The 22258-nt window shown below is 46.7% G+C and overlaps 1 protein-coding gene across 1 annotated transcript in view; it reads right to left on the reverse strand.

Annotated features, from left to right (window-relative positions):
* Positions 1-22258, reverse strand: part of LOC126535294 (4-pyridoxate dehydrogenase-like) — a 96369-nt gene that overhangs the window by 61228 nt on the left and 12883 nt on the right. Inside the window, exon 3 of the mRNA XM_050182182.3 lies at positions 6321-6510. Within this exon, the coding sequence (XP_050038139.1) occupies positions 6321-6510 (190 nt within the window). The remainder of the gene's footprint in view (positions 1-6320; positions 6511-22258) is intronic.

A 22258-nucleotide genomic window follows, 5' to 3' on the forward strand; every position in this document is an offset into this window, starting at 1 on the left:
TAACACTCACAGGTAGTAGAGGGCGGACTCTGTATAACATGCCTGTGAATTTCGCAAGTTTTTAAATCAGGTTGTCGATGTGTATGTCCCATGAGAGATTACACTGCAGTGTCACACCTAGGCACTTTACTGACTCCGCTATTTCAATGCTTTGAAAACCAAGCGTTAGTGTAGGTAAATGTTCTAGTGGCTTGTTCTTAGATCTAAAAAGTGCAGCTTTAGTTTTGGTAGGGTTAATTTTCAATAAAGGTTCAGTACTCCATTCGACCAATTCGCGCAGAGTTTCATTAGCGTTTAATGTCAAGTTGTTAAGCGTTTTAGCCCTAAAAAATATGCTGACATCATCTGCATACATTATACATTTAGCGCTGTTGTCAATGTTCACACTGTCGTTAATATAGATGTTAAACAGTGCAGGTCCAAGAATACTGCCTTGCGGAACGCCAGAATGAATGGATCTAAAGTGCGATGAAGAATTGTTAATTACAACCCGTTGCTGGCGGTGCTCTAAATATGTTTTAAAAGCTGAAGGAATGTGCCGCGAAATCCATAGTGCTCAAGTTTAAGGAATAATATTTTGTGATTTATGGAGTCGAATGCTTTGGAAAAATCCACGAAAACCCCGAGAGTTAGTTCTTTTTCTTCAAATGACTCTAATATGATTTCCTTCATGGTTAATAATGCTGTTTCTGTTGATTTTCCTGCGACAAAACGAAACTGGGAACCTGATATGACTTTGTGTTTGTTAATAAAGCTTGTAATGCGCACTAGTAAAAGCTTTTCAAAACATTTCGAAAAAACAAGCAAGATCGATATAGGTCGGTAGTTGGAGAAATTATTTTCGTCTCCTCGTTTAAAAATTATGGTAATCTTGGCAACCTGTAGCTTTTCCTGGAAAGTTCCTGAGGAAAATGCCAAGTTTATTATGTATTCTAATATCGGTGCAAGTATGTGCGATGTGTACTTCGCTGGCAATATTTGGAGGTTGTCAATGTCTTTACTTTTACTATTTTTCAGAGACTGTAGGACCGACAGAACTTCGTTAGTTGGGCAGGGATTGAGCAGGTAGTAATGGTACAGCTAGATCTGGCTAAGGCGTTCGACAGGGTGAATCACGCATTCCTGTTTACTGCACTAGAGCATATAAATATCGTATCCCTGCTCCTTGGAGGTGTCAGATTATGCTAAGCTAATGGCTCAACGAGGCTGATAGTGAAGGGCTCTCTCCGATCCGATTCGGCTTCTATTATCAGTAAAACAAGGATGCCCTTTGTCACCGCTTCTGTTCTGCTTGTATTTAAAGCCACAATTTGTATGAGCATTCTCAAAGAACAAAATTACCAAGGGTTTAAATTACCGACTAATGAAGTTCGGGTTCTTGAGTATGCAGACGACATGGCTTTTTTTTGTACAGATAAAAAGAGTGAAAAGAGTGCTCTCGCAATTACAGAAGATTATTGTGCGGCTTCTGGTGCAAGCGTAAAATTTGAAAAAAGCTCAGGGTTTTCGCTTCGATTATGGACCACAATGCCATCAAATTACGCAGGCATTCAATAGAAAAAAGGTCTGCGTTGTTTAGGCGTGCCTCTCTCACAGGATAGGAATAGCAACGCTCATTGGTAGGCAGAAGTTAGCAAAGTTCAACGTAAAGTTAATTCATGGCCAGGCCGGAACTTGTCAATGTTCAATCGTACTGAAGTGTTCAACGTGTTCTTAGCTTCCCGTGTTATGTGTGTACTACAAGTACCGCACAGCTCACGACTTCGCATTCAAGCACTGCATCGCGTATTTGCAACACTTATTTGGAGTTCGATTTGTGAATCGATATGTCGCGACAATTTGTTCCTCCCCCTTGAACGTGGTGGCCTAGGATTGGTCCATCTCTTCGTCAGGCAAATTATTTCTCGCCTGTTTTTCTTTCGAGACAGTGACCATCCGTTCTTTCGTGAAATGATGCAACTCCGTTTAGCTTATTATCCTCCTAATATAGTAGTGTCATCAAATGCCAGAGATGTCCAACAGGCTCCTTGAGGCTATCTCAGGCAGGTTGTTGGAACATTTCTTTTCTTGAAAGTTGGATTCAGCCTCGAGTACGTGTGCACTGCGAGTCCTAAAACAATTTCTGCAGCACTGGGGGACTCCAGTTTCCCAGATTCGTTGTGTCGTGCACCGTATTTAAGCCGACCTTACCAAGATGTACTTAAGCGCATCCGAAAAATGTGCGTACCTCCTGGAGCAAAAACATTTTTCGTTAAATTACATTCGGAAACACTCCCTGTTAAAACTTGGTTGAATTCGAGGGGCTGCTTTGTGGCGTGGTCAACAAACTGTCGACTCTAGCCACGCGCTGAGACCATAGATCGCTGTTCCGCAGATTGTAGGGATGCTGTATTTTTTGGGACATTCTCCAACGAACGCTCAGCAAGGACATTCACATCTCTCCATATTCAATTAGGTTTCTACTGTATAAGGTTACGGGTGGTCCTCCCTATGACATGTTTGTAGTACTTGCTTTATACAGCCTATGGAGATGCAGACTGTGTGATCGCCATGCCGAGAGCCCGTGATCTACAAAATCCTTCTTTCGCGAAAGTGCCGCTTATGTGCGAAGTGTGTACGCAGCGGAAGAACCGCCGCCAGACTATATGCACTTATTGGACGCATGTGTGTGTTTGCCCGAGTTTTCAGTATGCAGTTGTGTCCGTTCTGTAATCTGCGTTCAGTTTTGTTTTATTGTAATAAAAAGAAAAAAAACGACAGTGTCTGAATCGGTTATCGTGGTGGGCTCGCAACCTGGAGGTCGGTGGTTCAAATCTGCAGCCCGACAAGAAAGGTTTATTCGCGCGCCGCTTGAATTTTCTTTCGTATGGCATCACCCACACTGAAAGAAGTGAGGCAATACAAGCTTCGGTTGAAAACAGCAGCTTGCGCTCCTGTATCGACTACCACAAGTTAAATGAGCTAACAAAGACCGAAGTCTACCTGTTACCACGCATAGACGATTAACTGGACAGGTTGCGCCACACACGGTATTTTTCCTCCATGGAACTACGCAGCCGTTATTGGCAGGTAGAAGCCGATGAGAACGATCGTGAGAAAAGCGCCTTCAAGAGGCCCGACGAGCTTTACTAATTTAAGGTGAACCTTTTCGGTTTCTTTGCAGCGTCTGAAGGACACCGTACTTTCAGGTCTATAGTTCCGAACATTCGTGGTGCACCTAGAAGCCATGATCAACTTTTAGGCTACATTTGAAGAGCACATAAGCCGGTTACTGGCTGTTCTTCGAGCCATGTGGCCTGCTGGCCCCTTGCTAAGGCCCGAAAGATGTCATTTTGTCTTTCAGAAGCTCCAATTCCGAGGCCACGTCTTCAGTAATGAGGGTGTCCGGCCTGACACAAACAAAATAGACGCTGTCACAAAGTTCCTCACAGCATCTTCCAAGAGGAAAGTGAGACACTCCTTAGGCCTGTACGCCTGTTACGGGTGGTTTAGAGCGGACATTTCACAAATTTCCTCACCATTGACGCGACTACCCACAAGAAGAGATGTGGGGATAAAGAGAGCAAATGGGCGTCTACCCATTTACGTCACCAATTGCAAAGGCCCTCAATTCTTGCACACTTCTACCAGGACGCCCCTACAGCACTTCATACGGACACGAGCAATTTAGGTCTAGGTGCCATGCTGGTGCAGTGGCAAGAAGGCTCTTAAAAAGGCATAACCTACAGCAGCAGAACCCTCTCGCGCACTGAGGAGAACTGCTTCCCTACGGAGAAGGAATGCCTGGCCGATGTGTGGGCTGTAATTTAATTTCGCCGTTATTTGTACGGGCCCTCATTCACTGTCCTCAGCGATCACCAGTCTTTCTGTTGGCTCACTAGCTTAGAAGACCCATCTGGCCGACTACCGCGCCAGAGCCTCAGGCTTCAGGAGTTCGACATGACCGTCGAGTACAAGTCAGGGAAAAAGCACACTGACGCCAACTGCCTCTCTCGGTCACCGACAGGACGCTCTGTCGCCGAAGATAGGGCACGGACGCTGCATTCTTGCGAGCCATCGAAACATTGGCTATTTCACGGCAGCAGCGCGATGACCTAGAACTGCTTCCACCTATTGATTTCTTGGAACGCCAAGCTAAAGACGTATCGCGATTGTTTGCAAGAGGACTGGCGTCATTTTCTTTGAAGGACAATGTTCTCTATAAGAACTGCTGTCCAACAGGTAGCGCCTGCTTAATGTTCATGCCTGCTTCGTTTCACAATAAAATTCTCAGTGTATCATGATGAGACCACTACAGGTCATCTAGGCCACACGAGAGCTGTCCCGAGTGCGGCGCAAGTATTATTGGCCGGAGCTCCTAGCGGCTGGTAAACATCATGGACGCACTTGTCTTGGCTACCAAAGACGCAAAGTGCCACCCGACAAGCCAGCGGGTCTCCTACATCCTACTGAGGTGCCGGGAACGACATTCGCTAAAGTTGGATTAACTTGGACCATTTCCAACTTCCACTACAGGGAGCAGGTGGACTATTGTCGTCACCGATTGCGTCACCCGCTACGCGGAAACTAAAGCTACCCTGCGGGGCACGGCAGCTGAAGCAGCTCGATTTTTGTCGGAAATGTCGTCCTTAGGCACGGCGCCCTAGCGGTAGTAATTACTGACAGGAGAACTATGTTCATGGCGGAACTTCTAGACGAAGTTTTCAAACTAAACGGGACAGCCCACCGGAACATGATGGCATATCATCCCCAGACGAATGTATTAACGGAGCGTTTGAAAAAGACACTCGCAGGCATGATATACATGCGCGTTTACGTGGAGCATAACTGAGACAAATTATTGCCTTAGGTAGCCTTCGCATATAGCAACGATCTACAGGAAGTGACTCGTATGACACCATTCAGCTTAATACATGGTTTCGAAGCCACGACAATGTTGAATGCAGTGCTGCAGCACGAGTGTGATCACATCCACACATGTGCTAAAAAATTTACTCAACGTACTGAAGATCCCAAACAGCTTGCACGTGTACGCATCCGCCACCAGCAAGACAAGATGCAACGCGGTGCAAGGGTCAGCGCAAATCCATCACCTAGGCACTCGACTAGAGAGCGCCGGTTTCAATACTCATACGGTGTATGGGACTTTCTGAAAGACTGCTAAGTCAACATGTCGGGCCACACATAGTGATGCGATGTCTGAACAACGTGAACTACGAGGCTGCGCCAGATGTATAAACTTGTTCGCGGCGGGGCCAACACTTATCGGAAGTAGTGCGTGTGGTGCCCGTAAAGGCGTAGCTATCCAAGTTACTCACGTTTCAATGTTTTGTTCATACACACGCTCTCGTTAAGCATCGGAACGATGCTTCCGTTGGAAGAGCGGCAAATCACACGTCTGCATTGCGGCAAAAACGATCACGATAATAAAATATACTGGCCTTTAAAGAAAACATAGCCAACGAGATGAATAAGCAATGGCTGCCGCTCGTTCTTAAACAGTCCTTTCTTGTAGCTGCTCCTGCTTACTAGTCATTTTGTCCCTTGACTTTCTGACGCCACGACATCCTACTGTGCTGTCGAAGCTATTTTCCGCATACTACTGCGGATTGCTTTTTACGCAAGCTAACCGACAAACAAATGTTCTACAGCACCTTATCCGTTGGAAAATAAAGCTTATTTTATCTCTCTACCAGTTGATTTTTACAAACAGAACACTTCTACAATAAATATTCGGGGCGATGCCGTTAGATGAATCACTGGTGACTAAAATAATGTTGTCCAACTTATTCGACGATGAAACTGTAAAGTCGCACAATTGGGGCTTTTGCCGAAAGTGAGGTCGGAATATTGCAAACGGCGTGAAATTGAGACGCATTTCGCTACACCTTCGTCAAAAAAAGCGAAGTTCAACCCGATGGTGCCTACCCAGGCTAGCTATTTGCTTACTATTATTATTATTATTATTGTTATTATTATTATCATCATCATAAGGATTGCGTTGTAATCAGAAACAGTGCCAGCGCGTGACGTCTCACGTCGCCGGACTGTACGTGTCATCAGATGCCGAAGCATTCTGGAACTACTGAACAATTTCGACGAGCAAAAGTAATGTATATTTGACTTGAGTTGCACTATGGAGGCATTTTGTACACTGGTCTAATAAATGTTGCTTGACGCTGACAGAAATCGATTTCGCGGTGTGGAAATAAATTTAACAAAACAGATCTTAAGCCCTAATCCTCTGCTGGACGTTCGTATACTCATGGGTAAACAAACAGAGGACATTAAATATGCTGTGCGCCTATAGTGTTACTCACGTCTGTCTGGATTGGGGCCCATATAGTTCTCAGATTTCATAAAGTAAGGAAGCACACTCTTGTAGGACCAGTTGAACGCGCCATGCTGAATCTCCCAGAGGTCAAAGTCTCTTCTGTTGCCACGAACATGCATAAGAAAGTTGGTCGAGCTCGAACCACCTAGCACCTTGCCACGGGCCCAGTTGCACCTCTGTAAATAAAAAAAACGGAGTGATTTAAGAACTACATTCTGCAGTTTTACATATCACAACTCCGATTTGATTTTGCTGCAGAACTGTGTTACCCCGGATTAACTCGGGCTACCTCAGGTTCTTAAACGTGCCACTAAATCTCAATACACGGGCGTTTTGAATTTCATCCCCATCTAGATGCGGCCGCCGCAGCCTGCAGCGAACCCGTGACAATGAGAACCCGTGACATCTGCCACACAATCTAAAGTGCATCGCCACGCTGTGATTCTTCTTTCCACATTCCCGTGGGCGGATGCCCGCTTCAGCCACCTGCACGTAGATGTTGTTGGCCTCCTTCCTCCTTCCTAACAGATAGCGATAGAAGGCAGCGATAGGTAGCATATAGCGATAACAGGTAGCCGATAGCGATAAGAGGTAGCGATGGTTCCCACACCTGTTAATCTGCATTGACACGTTTACCAGATCGCCTGAAGCGAAGCCCCTCCTGGACATAACGGTGTAGTCGATAGCTCGGGCACTCGTCACACCCGGAATTAGCCGCTACGGTGTCCCTTCCACTATTACGACTGACCATGATCGTCAATTGGACACATTTTTCGCCACTCTATGTCGCCTACTCGGCGTTATTCACATCGACTACCTTTTAGCACCAGATGTCCACCTGGAACGTTTGCACCGTCAACTGCAGGCGTCACTCATAGCTTCGACTTTTCCTTTATCATAGATCGGGCGTCTTCCTTTCGTTATGCTTGGAATCCGCACCGTTCTTTGCATAACTCTTCCACCAGTACCATCGAGCTTAAGTATTCTCCATTACCTCTTATCCTCAACTGTTCCCAATCCAGGCCTGTGAATACCCCCTGTAAACAAGCTGTGAATAGCATTGGAGAGATCTTATCTCCCTGCCTGACGCCCTTTTTATTGGGATTTTGTTGTTTTCTTTATTGAGGACTACGGCGGCTGTGGAGCCGCTATAGATATCTTTCAGTATTTTACATACGACTCGTTTACACCCTGATTCGGTAATGCCTGTCTGACTACTTAGGTTTCGACTGAATAAAACGCTTTCTCGTAATCAATGAAAGCTAAATATAACGGTTGGTTAAATTCCATACATTTCTCTATCACCTGATTAATAGTGTGATTATGGTCTATTGATGAGTAGCCTTTATGAAATCCTGCCTAGTCCTTTGGTTGACAGAAGTGTTTCTGATTCTATTGAAGGTTACCTTAAGAAATATATTGTAGGCAATGGACAGTAAGCTGATCGATCTATTTTTTTTCAAGTATTTGGCGTCCCCTTTCTTATGGATTAAGAATATGTTGGCCTTCTTCAAAGAATCCGTTACACTCGAAGTCATGAGGCACTGCGTATAGAGGGTGGCCAGTTTTGCTAGAACAATCTGCCCACCATTCTTCAACAAATCTGGTGTTACCTGATCCTCCCCAGCTGCCTTCTCCCTTTGCATAGGTCCCACCAAGGCTTTCCTTACTTCTTCGGGCGTTAGTTCTGAGATGTCAAATTCCTCTAGGCTATTCCCTCTTCCATTATCGTCGTGGGTGCCACTGGTACTGTATAAATCTCTATAGAACACGTGAATTCCCTTCTCAGCTGCAAGTCAATCTCAGGGACTGCAATCGCAGCACGAGTGCCCAATTCGTACCTACAAAACACGTGCATTATTAGAGGAGTACCGAAGTGGTACACTGACGAGGAACTGTTGCTATACTTAAAACCACAAGGTGTTTACCATGCAAGGAGAGTCACGCGACGCGTCCAAATTTCCCAATCCGATTGGGAGTCCAGGCGAACCAGCTCCGTGGTTCTTGCGTTCGCTCCAAATACAGACCGTCCAGAGAAGATCAACTTGGGCTTCACAAGACACGAGACCATTGACTGCGTTGAGACGCCACCTCGGTGCTTCAAGTGTCAGCGCTATGGACGTGTGGCCAAGTACTGCCGTGGTGAACAGCGGAGTAAGAGATGTGGAGGGCCGCACGATTTCAAAACATGCACGTGCAGTGAGAACTTTCTATGTGCAAACTGTAGTGGTGGTCATCCAGCTAGTTATAGCAAGTGTCCTACGCGGGCAGCGGCAATAGAGCGTAAGAAAACGTTTATCTTGGGTCCAACAGGAAACGATGAGAAAAATACGACGAAGGAAAAGACAGAAAGTCACAGAGAGTCAGACGAAACCAAATGGAGCTCAAAGAGTGAAACTGATTTTCCAAGCTTGAAGCCTTCTCCAGCAATCCAGGACACAGCGGTGCCATCGCGCAGCGGACCGGCTAAAGCAGTCAAATCAATGAACAGAGGCCCCGTAGACGAGAAGACTGCTGAACTACCGGAACAGCGAAGTTATGTGTCTGTACTGCAACGACCCCAATCGCGTTGCGATGAAGAAACACCACAGGAGGACTGTCCGCAGGTGCTACGTGCTCTCTTCAAGGCCTTGCGATCACACATAGAGAAGATGACAGCCAGCTCGATGAAGGAAATGCTCGAAGTAGTCCTGGCTCTCGAGTGAGTGATTCTAAGCTCTGCCTCTTTTTAAAGCACCTAGCAATATGGATGCGATCAGGACACAATGTTCACCATCTCGTCCACAGGTGCCACTTATTATGCAATGGAACTGTGCGGGTCAGTGCCAATATTGGCCCTGACCGAGGCTGGTCTTCCAAGTTCCAGATCAATTGCTGGTTATGTCGCACATGGAGACCAAAGTATTCCGACAATTCCGAGCGGAAGCGCCATGCTATATGTGAGACGTGAAATACCACATTACGTTCTACCAGTTCAAGACCTTTGCAGCAGCGCTTTGGAAGTCACTGCTGTACAAGTGCGGCTGGGAAACCGAAGCCTCAGCTGTGGCCTCCGTGTATGTGAGCTCGAGCTTGAAGGTCTCGATGGGAGAAATTATAAGAGACCTCTGCAGCCGCTGCCCAGCTCCGAGGATTATATGTGGGGACTTCAACGCGCACCATACTCTCTGGGGCGACAAGGCGACTGATGCACGTGGAAAGCAAATTGTTAGTGCTTTAAACACCGAGGGACTCAGCGTGGCCAATGACAAACAGTCAACGTTTTTTCGACCACCGGGCTCTTACAGTGTCATTGACTTGACGTTACACTCAACGGACATCGTCGCATCGTCAACGACTAGTAAAGATAGAATGGGCAGTGATCATTTTCCTGTCTTCGTTAACATTGCTGGATATAGAACCAACGGCCGAAGATCCTGTCGTGTGAAGCATTGGGATACGCACAGGGACGGCCTAAGCGAATCATCTGGAGACCTGTTGGCGGACATGCTACGTAGCAAGAGATTGGCTACCGCTGAGCTGAAGCTACCCGACTACTTCCCCGCTCCGGATCTAAAGCTTAAAAATCTATGCGCTGCCCGTAGAAGAGCGGAACGGAGGCTGATGAGGACGAAGGGCGACCCACCAATGAAGACTATATATAACAGGATTAACGCAGTGATTAGACGTTATACAAGAAAACTAAGAAGAGATCAATGGGCATCATTTTGTGCAAGCCTATCGGTCTTCACGCCAGTTCCAAGGATATGGTGGGTCGTTAATAACCTTGCTGGAAACTTTCGACCAAACAAGCCATTTGAAGCCCTAGTATTGAAGTTAGGCAAGACACTCGCTTGTCTTGCGAATGCCTCCGCTGAAATATACTCTTCCGGCAGGTCAGCCGGCATAACCAACCCGCCTCCGCCGCTATCGTCGTCTCTAATGGATGCTCCTTTCACACTCAGAGAGCTGGAACTAGCTATGAGCAGCCTCCGACGCGGCTGTGCGGTGGGACCTGACCTTATCAGTAATCAGATGCTGACTAACCTACCGGTTGAGAGACGGCGTGATTTGCTGGCATTTTTTAACCAAGTCTGGGCCAATGGGGCTATATCACATTTACGGAAGGTAGCATGGGTGGTACCGGTTCTGAAGCCTGGAAAGAATCCTGCAGCTCTGGACTCATACAGACCGGTATCACTGACCTCGTGTGCAGCGAAGCTAATGGAGAAGATGGCGTGCACAAGACTCACTTGGTATGTCGAGCAGGGTCGAAAACTACCATCGTGCATGACTGGGTTTCGGCAGCGTCTAAGCGCTCAAGACAATGTGCTGGACCTGCTAAGCCACATAAACATTACAGTGCGGATGGCCTGTCGACACTTGCTGTTTTATGGATGTTTCTAAGGCTTACGACTACGTGTCTCAAAGAGCCATCATCAGCCGGTTACAAGTTATAGGCGTCAAGAGTCATCTCTTCCACTTCATACATACGTTCCTCAATGATCGTCGCATCAGAGTTCGTCTTGGCAACACTTTGAGCGATGAAATACGTATATTTCGCGGTGTGCCACAGGGGAGTGTTTTATCTCCCTTATTATTTAACATTGCCATGAGTAGCCTCCCAAGAGTACTAAGCCATCGAACACCAGTGGAGATATCTATATATGCCGATGGTATCTGCATATGGGTCTCCGGCTACCAGCATCGCCGCCTCGCACGAATAGCCCAGGGAGCAGTAAAAGCCATTCAGGGCCACTTGGCAGCGATTGGATTATCACTATCAGCAGAGAAATCATCATTCGTACTATTTCCTGGAGTGAAAATAAAATCTACACGCTTGACGCTGAATTTGGACGGATACCAGATTCGACAAGTCACCAACGTCTGATTTCTGGGCGTTACCTTAGACCACAGGCTACTCTGGCGCCGCGGTGTTGACCACGTTGTGGCGTCATCGTCACCCAGGCTACATGTGCTCAAGCGAGTCGCTGGCATACGCTGGGGCAACCACCCGACGTCGATGCTACGGCTACATACAGCGTTGGTTACCAGTCGAATCCTGTATCAGCTACCTCTGATGTCACCCTCAGACAGCCAATACGAGCGCTTAGAAGCCATCCACAGAAAAGGTATCCGACTTTGCCTTGGAGTCCCTCAGCCAGCGTCAAACAAGAAAGTGCTATACGAAGCTGAGTCACGCCCTCTACGACTTCATGCTTCCCAGGCTCTGATGATCCAGCTACTACGATTGAGTGAGTCTACGCCCGGTAGAGCCATCTTACGACGTATAGGTAACAGGCCGCGCTCATTTATGCAGCATTGAACACGCTTCGCGTATTAGGATTGCGCTGCTCGAGACAGAGGGAAAGGATAGAACCACTCTGGACATTCGAGGACATCACATGCAACTTAAGTGTACCACGATTGCAATCAAAGAGCTGCATTCCATCTGCAGAAGCCAAGTCATTAGTCCTGGAACACCTGAACACGACTTACCCGAATCACCTACAAGTATACACAGATGGCTCTGTCAAGGCAGACGAAGACCGCTGCGCAGCTGCATTCTGTATTCCCTCTCTAAATATACGTGGTCTGGCCGTCTGGACTGATAGCCTCGTCGACAGTTGTGGAAGGCGTAGCAATAGCTTCTGCTCTGCGCAAATTAAAGACTTTGCCTCCACAGAATGTGGTTGTCCTTACGGACTCAAAGGCCGCACTACAAGTATACCGTGGTTTGCCATCCCTCAAGTTCCCACGCAAATCACTAGCCATCGTGAAAGAACTCAACAACAAAGGCTTCACAGTAAAGTTTCAGTGGATTCCCTCCCACATCGGTATCTCAGGAAACGAAACAGCTGATGCGCTTGCATACGCGGCGCTCTATTATCCTCCCAAAATCAAGGCTCCAAAGAGTAATCAAGTGCAAAAATCTGACATTCGAAATCACTTTGCGTCGCTTTGGGCTCCACTGCATATGTCCCGCGTAACCAAGAGATTGCACCGAGAGGAAGCCTCACTTCTATATCGAATAAGGACAGGATCTGCTATTACACCGGCCTGGTTATTTATAACGGGGCGAATCAATTCTCCGAACTGTACGGCATGCAACGAGACAGGAGACATTGAGCACTTTTTGTGGTCCTGCCAGCAATTCCAAGCTGAAAGAGACACTCTCCTGAAGAATCTGCAAAACAAGGACCTTCCGCATGCGCGCCTGCAACACCTTATATTTCCCGAGGGATCAGTTATAGCCCGCAAAGAAACTTCACGTCTCCTCATCGAATTCTTAAGAGAGACTGGTTTGATGGACACATGGTGAAACCCTTTAGCGGTATTGTGCGAGACGCTCGGGCGGAGCAATTGCCGGCCTTGTTCGCCAGGCTAAACCCACCACCACCACCATCTATAGAACACGTCAGCCACTTGAAGTATCTCCTCCATATTAGTAATGACATGGCCGGCTTTGTCTCTTAACGCATACGTCTGATCCTTGCGTATTCCTAGTTTCTTCTTCACTGCTTTTAGGCTTCCTCCGTTCCTGAGAGCATGTTCAATTCTATCCATATTATCCTTCCTTATGTCAGCTGTGTTACGCTTGTTGGTTAACTTGGAAATTTCTGCCAGTTCTGTTCAAGCTGTATGGTTAGAGGCTTTTATACATTGGCGTTTCTTAATCAAATCCTTTGTCTCCTGCGATAGCTTACTGGTTTCCTGTCTAACGGCGTTACCACCGACTTCTATTACACGCTACTTAATGATGCCCACAATATTGTCGTTCATTGCTTCAACACTAAGGTCCTCTTCCTGAGTCAAAGCCGAATACATGTTCCGTAGCTTGATCTGGAATTCCTCTATTTTCCCTCTTACCGCTAGCTCATTGATCGACTTCTTATGTACCAGTTGCTTCCGTTCCCTCCTCAGGTCTAGGCTAATTCGAGTTCTCACCATCCTATGGTCACTGCAGCGCACCTTGCCGAGCACGTCCACATCTTGTATGATACCAGGGTCAGCGCAGAGTGTGAAGTCTATTTCGTTAGTAGTCTCGCCACTCGGACTCCTCCACGTCCACTTTCGGCCATCCCGCTTTCGGAAGAAAGTATTCATTATCCGCATATTATTCCGTTCTGCAAACTGTACTAATAACTCTCCCCTGCTATTCCTAGACCCTATGCCATATTCCCCCACTGACTTGTCTCCAGCCTGCCTTTTGCCTACTATAGCACTGAAGTCACCCATCAGTTTGGTGTATTTTATTTTGACTTTACCCATCACCGATTCGACGTCTTCATCATGACGACGTCTTCATCATGACTGGATGTCGGGGCGTAAACCTGTATGACCTTTAATGTTTACCTCTTATTAAGTTTCACAACAAGACCTGCCAACCTCTCGGTAATGCTATAGAATAGACTGCTAGTCTTCCTTGTTCTCCTATAGACTACTAGTTCTCGTCTCTCCGCTAAGCCCCGGTAGCACAGGACGTGCCCGCTTTTTAGCACTGTATATGCTTCTTTTGTCCTCCTAACCTCACTGAGCCATATTATATTCAATTTACTGCCTGCTAATTCCTCCACTAGCACTTCTTGACTAGCCTGACTAGATAACATTCTAGCGTTAAACATTGCCAGGTTCAGATTCCAATGGCAGCCTGTCTGCACCCAGAGACTCTTGGCGCTCTCTGCTGCGTCACAGGTCTGACCGCCACCGTGGTCAGTTGCTTCAATTACCTCTACCTTAATTAACCCTACAAATCCTGGGTTCGACTCCACGAAAAGTCGAGTGTTCGACTGGTTCGAGTGCCTCAAGTCGCATTTACACCAATGGGCGAGGGTTCAACTCCCACCAAATGTCGTGGGTACGAGTGCCTCAATTAACTATATTCTAATTAACTCTGCCTTAATTAGGCCGTAAGTCGTGGATCTGACTCCAAGCAAAAGTCTGAGATTAGGCTGGTTCGAGTGCCTTAACACCAAAGGACGAGGGTTCGGCTCGTACAAAACGTCGTGGGTTCAAGTGCGCTAATTCACTCTATCTTAATTAACATGCGTTACGAAGTCTGAAAGCACCCGTGTGCTTAGATTTCGGTGCACGTTATAGAAACCCAGGTGATACACATTTCCAGGCCACAACCACGGCGGCGTGCCGCCTAATCGGATCATGGTTTTGGCACGTAAAACCCTAAATAATTTTTTTAATGTGCTGTATTCACCTCGCTTTTATTACTACCAAACGTAGCGAGTTCGACTCCAACAAAGGTCTAGGGTTCGACTGGCTGAAGTGCCTTAATTAACTCGGCCTTAATTATCGCAAAAGAACGAGGGTGCGACACCCACCCAATGTCGAGGATTCTACTAATGTCAAAGGTCGTGGGTTCGACTAGGCGTTGCCAATGGCAATGACAATGATGCTTGGAGATATTACTGGTTCGCCCATACTCCCAAGTGGGCTCGGCTCCCACCAAAGGGCGTGGGTTCGAGAGGCTAACTATCTTTGGCTTAATTACATGGGCCCTACTTCGCTTTGCCTTAATTAACACCACAGATAGTGCTTACGCTGCTTTTTCGCTTCGGCCTCACGCTTTATTATAAAGAAACTGATGGCGTAATTCACTCTAATTAGCACCACAGGTCGTGCGTTCGATTACCATCAAAAGTTGAGGGTTTCACTCCCTATGCATGGTAGTGCCATAACGCCGGACGGCGTAACGCCAGACATGGGATTTTTCGTCCCCAAGAGCAGTCTAAGAGTTTAAAACAACCTAAAATGCGTCTTACGGTTCCAGGGATAAAAAAGAAGACCGACCTGCCTACCTTGCCCTTGAAGCAAGCAGCTATGGATTGTTTAAGCACATTCTACTTTGACCGAGTCCACATATATACGGATGGCTATTCCACTCACACCAGCTCCAACGGCGCAGTGGTTATACCATCACGATCAATAAGCATCCAATACAAGATTTCTCACTTGACAACATCGACCGGGTCGGAGCTTGTTGCCCTCCGAGGTGCTATTGATTATATTAACAAACAACCCGCTCATCGGTGGGCCTTACAGTGTCTTCTGTCATCTCTTCGTCGCGGGTCCGCTGCACAACTATCGTCGGTTATACGAGAAATGCACCATCGAAAGCACACGACGTCGTGTTTCAGTGCCTGCCAGGCCATTGCGGTATCTTCGGCAACGACCTGGCTGACGAAGCTGCTATGAAAGTACACGAAGGAGCAACCCTTGTTCCTGTACTTATCGGACCAGAACCGGTAACGCACTCCCTCACCAGAGCAGGATTGGCTACCCTGGTGCACTACTTGGCCACAACCTCCTATATGAATACAACAATCAAACCCCGGCCCTCAGTCCGCAGCGGCTGTGAAGCAAATGACCGCGGCAGCGGTCAGACCTGTGACGAAGCGGAGGGTGCTCGAATACCTGGGTCCGAACATCTCGCTATTGGAATCTGAACCTGGCAACGTTTAACGCTAGAACGTTATCTAGTGAGGTGAGTCTAGAAATGCTATTGGGGGAATTAGAGGACAGCAAATGGGATATAACAGAGCTCAGTAAAGTTAGGAGGACAAAAGAAGCATATACAGGGCTAAAAAGCGGGCACGTCCAGTGCTACCGGGGCTTAGCGGAGAGACGAGAACTAGGAGTCGGATTCCTGATTATTAAGGATATAGCTGGTAACATTCCATAGCAATAACGAGAGAGTGGCAGGTCTCGTTGTGAAACTTAATAAGGGGTACAAATTGAAGGTCGTACAGGTCTACGCCCCTACATCCAGTCATGACGACCAGGAAATCGAAAAATTCTATGAAGACGTGGAATTGGCTATGCCTAAAGTCAAAACAAAATACACCATACTGATGGGCGACTTCAATCATCATCATCATCAGCCTAGTTACGCCCACTGCAGGGCAAAGGCCTCTCCCATACTTCTCCAACTACCCCAGTCATGTACTAATTGTGGCCATGTTGTCCCTGCAAACGTCTTAATGTCAACCGCCCACCTAACTTTCTGCCGCCCCCTACTACGCTTCCCTAGCCTTGGAATCCAGTCCGTAACCCTTAATGACCATCGGTTATCTTCCCTCCTCATTACATGTCCGGCCCATGCCCATTTCTTTTTCTTGATTTCAACTAAGATGTCATTTACCCGCGTTTGTTCCCTCACCCAATCTGCTCTTTTCTTATCCCTTAACGTTACACCTATCATTCTTCCTTCCATAGCTAGTTGCGTCGTCCTCAATTTCAGCAGAAACCTTTTCGTAAGCCTCCAGGTTTCTGCCCCGTAGGTGAGTACTGGTAAGACACAGCTGTTATACACTTTCCTCTTGAGGGATAGTGGCAACCTGCTGTTCAAGATTTGAGAATGCCTGCCAAACGCACCCCAGCCCATTCTTATTCTTCTGGTTATTTCAGCCTCATGATCCGGATCCGTGGTCACTACCTGCCCTAAGTAGATGTATTTCCTTACCACTTCCAGTGCCTCGCTACCTATCGTAAACTGCTGTTCTCTTCCGAGACTGTTAAACATTACTTTAGTTTTCAGTAGATTAATTTTCAGACCCACCCTTCTGCTTTGCCTCTCCAGGGCAGTGAGCATGCATTGCAATTGGTCTCCTGAGTTACTAAGCAAGGCAATATCATCAGCGAATCGAAAGTTGCTAAGGTATTCTCCATCAACTTTTATCGCCGATTCTTCCCACTCCAGGTCTCTGAATACCTCCTGTAAACATGCTGTGAATAGCATTGGAGATATCGTATGTCCCTGTCTGACGCCTTTCTTTATTGGGATTTTGTTGCTTTCTTTGTGGAGGATTACGGTGGCTGTGGAACCGCTATAGATATCTTCCAGTATCCTTACATATGGCTCATCTACACCCTGATTCCGTAGTGCCTTCATGACTGCTGAGGTTTCGACTGAATAAAATGCTTTTTCGTAATCAATGAAGGCTATATATAAGGGTTGGTTACATTCCGCACATTTCTCTATCACCTGATTGATAGTGTGAATATGGTCTATTGTTGAGTAGCCTTTACGGAATCCTGCCTGATCCTTTGGTTGACAGAAGTCTATGGTATTCCTGATTCTATTTGCGATTACCTTAGTAAATACTTTGTAGGCAACGGACAGTAAGCTGATCTGTCTATAATTTTTCAAGTCTTTGGCATCCCCTTTCTTATGGATTAGGATTATGTTAGCGTTCTTCCAAGATTCCGGTACGTTCGAGGTCATGAGGCATTGTGTATATAGGGCGGCCAATCTTTCTAGGACAGTGTTCCCACCATCCTTCAACAAATCTGCTGTTACCTGTTCCTCCCCAGCTGCCTTCCCCCTTTGCATAGCTCCCAAGGCGTTCTTTACCTCTTCCGGTGTTACTTGTGGGATTTCAAGTTCCTCTAGACTATTCTCTCTCACCTTATCGTCGTGGGTGTTACTGGTACAGTATAAATCTCTATAAAACTCTTCAGCCGCTTGAACTATCTCATCCATATTGTCACGTGGTGGTGACGTTCAAGAACACAGTAGCAATACTGCGAACGACAAAACAAACTTTTATTGGGCGCACCTGTGCCCACAAAACCAGGCTACACTTATAGCACAACGATAGCGGCGAACACTGTCGGCGATCGTCTAAAATCTGATCAGCGGGTCAAGCGCGTCGGCTTTTATAGAGCAGTCGTCGAATGTTCCAGACTAATCGTTTGGACCCGCGTGCCTTCCACAAAGTTCTACACCATTCGCGTTACGTGATGAAATCAGATAACACAAGGTTCGGCGACAACAGACAGCCGGGTAGAAGCATCGATAACTTTCCAGAAACGTCGGATACATGCAGGCGCGTCCGTCGCTGTGCGATTACAGTTGTTAAGCGGCGAAACGTGGTCGCCCGATAAAGATAAGTACACGTGTCAATACCCCCCTCTTAAAAAGCATCGACCCGATGCTGCAAACAAACGAAGTTAATAAACAAAAGCACTCGTAGGAAAGAAAAGAACAAAAATGACGAAGTTCGTCAGCGTCCGTAAAAGGGTTTAAGGCGCACCACGTGGACCACTTCAGATCGTGCGCGAAGCCACATTCTGTGCACATTCTGAATTATTATGACATTTTCGAGGCCGGAAATCACAACCGTAAAGGCGCAGGTGTCAGTGTAAGCTGGATCTTTCAGCAAACCTTTCACCAGGGATAACGACTGCTTATACCTAAAGTTTCGCCGCCCCACCTTTGACTAGGTGTGGCGATGAAATTAGGAAATTCGCGGGCGCTAGTTGGAATCGGTTAGCGTAGGACAGGGGTAATTGCCGTTCACAGGGCGAGGCCTTCGTCCTACAGTGGACATATAATGGGCTGCAGCTGCTGCTGCTGCTGATGATGATGATGATGGCCAATTCCATACTTCAGAACACTGTATAAACATCAGTCATTAATATATAACCTACCTGAATTAGTAAAGGCAAGGCCCAGAAGACCAGGATTCAAGAAGAACGCAAACGACAGGACCGGCGCCGGTCCTGTCGTTTGTGTTCTTGAGTCCTGGTCTTTACTAATTCAAGCATGAACTAACTAGCCCAAGTAAGAGTTTTACTTGAGAATATAACCTAGCATTCGCTTTGTACAAATACGAGCACATTGAGAATTTCAGTAGGGAAGAACTCAGCTCATACTTTCTTCACTTGTAACACATCTGATGTGATTATTATTTCGCCTTTGTGTATCTTTACAAATATATATTGTACAAAGTGTTTAGTTTTCTCAGCAAATGTTAATCTACAATCATTCTCAGGCTGCATTGCCTAGCTGGTGTTAGATTGCCTTGTATATCTAGTATTGCTATGGTAGCGTTGTGTGAAATTCATTGTGCTGAAACTATTTAAAGTGCTGGTAACTCGCCATGATGGAAATTAGGTTGCAGTATTTTAGTTCATGAAGAATTCCGCTATTGCCGGAATTAGATGCAACTTATTGTATACGTGCACATACTGTTTTTGTACTACTGCCTGGTCTAATGGTTTGGGTCATGTCAAGCTACGTATGTAGCTTTTAGCACAAAATGACCATCCGACATGTAAACTGGAGAATAAAATTGATATCATTTGATTTGAAGTTGAATAGCAGCAAAGAAAATTGCTGTCAGGGCTCAAATCGCACTTGGACCAAGCGCGCACATTGTCACAGCCGACATAACAGCACTAAGCAGCTCTCGCAGGGGTTTATCCACGGTGAGGACGCCGGTACATCTTCGGAGCAACCGATGCAGGACTTGGGCACCTTTGAACCCCCTATACTAGCCACGCCAATGACGGGCCAGACAGAGCCTGCTGTTATTACGTTTTTAGGAAGCATTGTACCCAGGAAAGTCCTTTATCATCGAGCCATGTTGCCATGTTTGCCCCACCAATCCAAAGCCCAGTTGTTTTCCTTATGTCCAAGATTGGTCATCGTGCTGACAACTGCCCCACCAAATCAATCGTTACCACATGTCCGGAGTGAACGAAACAACTCAAGCAAGCAGTAGCAGAGCACCAATACTTTCCCCACTGCCTGCACTGCGGTGGAGATCATAGGACCAAATACCCCAACTGCCAAATCAGGAGAAATAAAGACCATAAGAAGATGGAACGAGACTACTTACAAAGCATCAAACTGCGCAACCAGCAATAGCCTCCACTTGGTTCTACTGCATCAAACACCGCAACCTCAACCGATTACCATCACGAGTACCCTGCATTATTATCGCACAGGCAGCACCTGTAAACAACGCAGACACAACAGCCGCCAAAGAAGGAAGAAAACATGCGACCTAACGCACTGATGCAAGCTATACAACTTATACATCCACCAATGTCCGCCTACAACCTTGGTCCCATCTTCAAGCACGCTAAAAAAGATGAGAAGACGAGAATTACACCATGGGATACATTACTGCAACCGACACACCATGGAGATAACAGGCGAATACGAAAATGGGAAGCTTGTTGGAAGACAACATAAACAAATTTCAGTGCACAGTTCTCAACACTCTGGGAGTAACAGCTAGCACTGGGACGCTCACTAAAGCTCCTACTATGCCGTACCTTGCGTTGCACAAAGGTCAATATGCTACGAGTTGGGAGAACAGCAACGAAAACCTAACTAGCGACCCCGACATAATAAACATTCCTATACACATGAAATTTCGAAAGCGCCGCGCTACAGTCACCCTCTCAAATTGGGACAAATTTCGTAAACTGAGGCAGAATATCGCTCACACTGGACCCGACTTAAGCACATGAGGTAAATGCCCCATTAGAGTTAAAACAGTAGTTACAGACATGCATATAACTTCAGCACCGGCAGACCGGCCCTGCGCGTACCTCACACGCGTCTGAAAAAAAAATCCTAAAAAACTTTTGAGAACCTTATCCAAGTAACCGCATAACAACCAGCTTCGTACAATAATGGATGTCACAACAATTCAAGCCATCAATCATGCCCGGGCGCTCGAACAGACAGAACGAAACCATATTTGAAATAGCATCCAGAATACCTCACACAGAAAAACAGAAGCGGCATCTATTGCGTGCGCCGTTCAGCACAAAGAAACGAGTCAGATAAACGCCAGCACATAAGGTATAAATATAACATTCGAAGAATTTCAAACCCTTGACGTACCTAGGGCACATCAGTCACTGTACACAGACTACACAGCCCCCCCTCCCCAGACGACAACATAGACAGCGACTTGACTACGGCAGAACTTAACATAGCGTTGTAACAAAACAATAGGGCGACGGTGCCGGGGACTGGCGGCATAAAATATACACTCAATAAAGGGAAATCAGACATCCACCCGTTCGTAGCAATCGCGACAAAGGAAACCCATACGCGTTCCTCGAAAGAAAAGCCTCAGAGTTGAAGAAAAATTCGTCCTGGTCCGGGACTCGAACGCGGGACCACCACCTTTCCGGGGCAGCCGCTCTACCGTCTTAGCTAACCTGGCGGCTAGCAGATGGCAGGGCGAAGTCGAATTTGTCGACAACACGAAGCAAAGGCAAGTGTTTGACGTAGTAGTTCTGCGCAAAGCCGCAAGGTGGAGCGAAATAATTAATAAAGGGAAAATCAGACATCCACCAGTTCGTAGCAGTTCGGTGCAGGACGAATTTTTCTTCAACTCTGAGGCTTTTCTTTCGAGGAACCCGTATGGGTTTCCTTTGTAGCAATTGCTACCAACGAGTGGATGTCTGACTTTCCCTTTATTAATTATTTCTATCCACCTTGCGGCTTTCCGCAGAACTACTACTTCAAACACTTGCCTTTGCTTCGTGTTGTCGACAAATTCGACTTTGCCCTGTCATCTGCTAGCCGCCTGATTAGCTCAGATGGTAGAGCGGCTGCCCCGGAAAGGCGGTGGTCCCGGGTTCAAGTCCCGGACCAGGACGAATTTTTCTTCAACTGTGAGGCTTTTCTTTCAAGGAACCCGTATGGGTTTCCTTTTGTAGGAATTGCTACGAACGGGTGAATGTCTAATTTTTCCCTTTATTAATTATTTCTCTCCACCTTGCGGCTTTCCGCAGAACTGCTACGTCAAATATACTCTCGTGCACAATCTGCTCGACGGAGACGAAGAAACGCTGCTCTGGCACAGACACTAGCAACAGAACACGTGCGCCCTCCCAAACGAATGAAGAACAACACACGTCACCATGATCCCGAAACCAGGAAAAAAAGCCACGCCTTGCAACCTTAGACCTATATACTTAATATAGTATGTGGACAAATAATAGAACTGCTTGCAATGAGCAGACTAGAAGTACACCAGAAGAACGCGGAACGTTTTGCGCACCAGCTCATAGGCTGCCGCAAGAACACCTTCACGCGGGACTTCTTTTACACAATACAAAACACGCTTCTGCATCCAAACACAGTACAGATCCAAGCATATTGAGAATTTCAGTAGG

This window comes from Dermacentor andersoni, chromosome 7, assembly GCF_023375885.2.
Source record: "Dermacentor andersoni chromosome 7, qqDerAnde1_hic_scaffold, whole genome shotgun sequence".
Lineage (NCBI taxonomy): Eukaryota > Metazoa > Arthropoda > Arachnida > Ixodida > Ixodidae > Dermacentor > Dermacentor andersoni.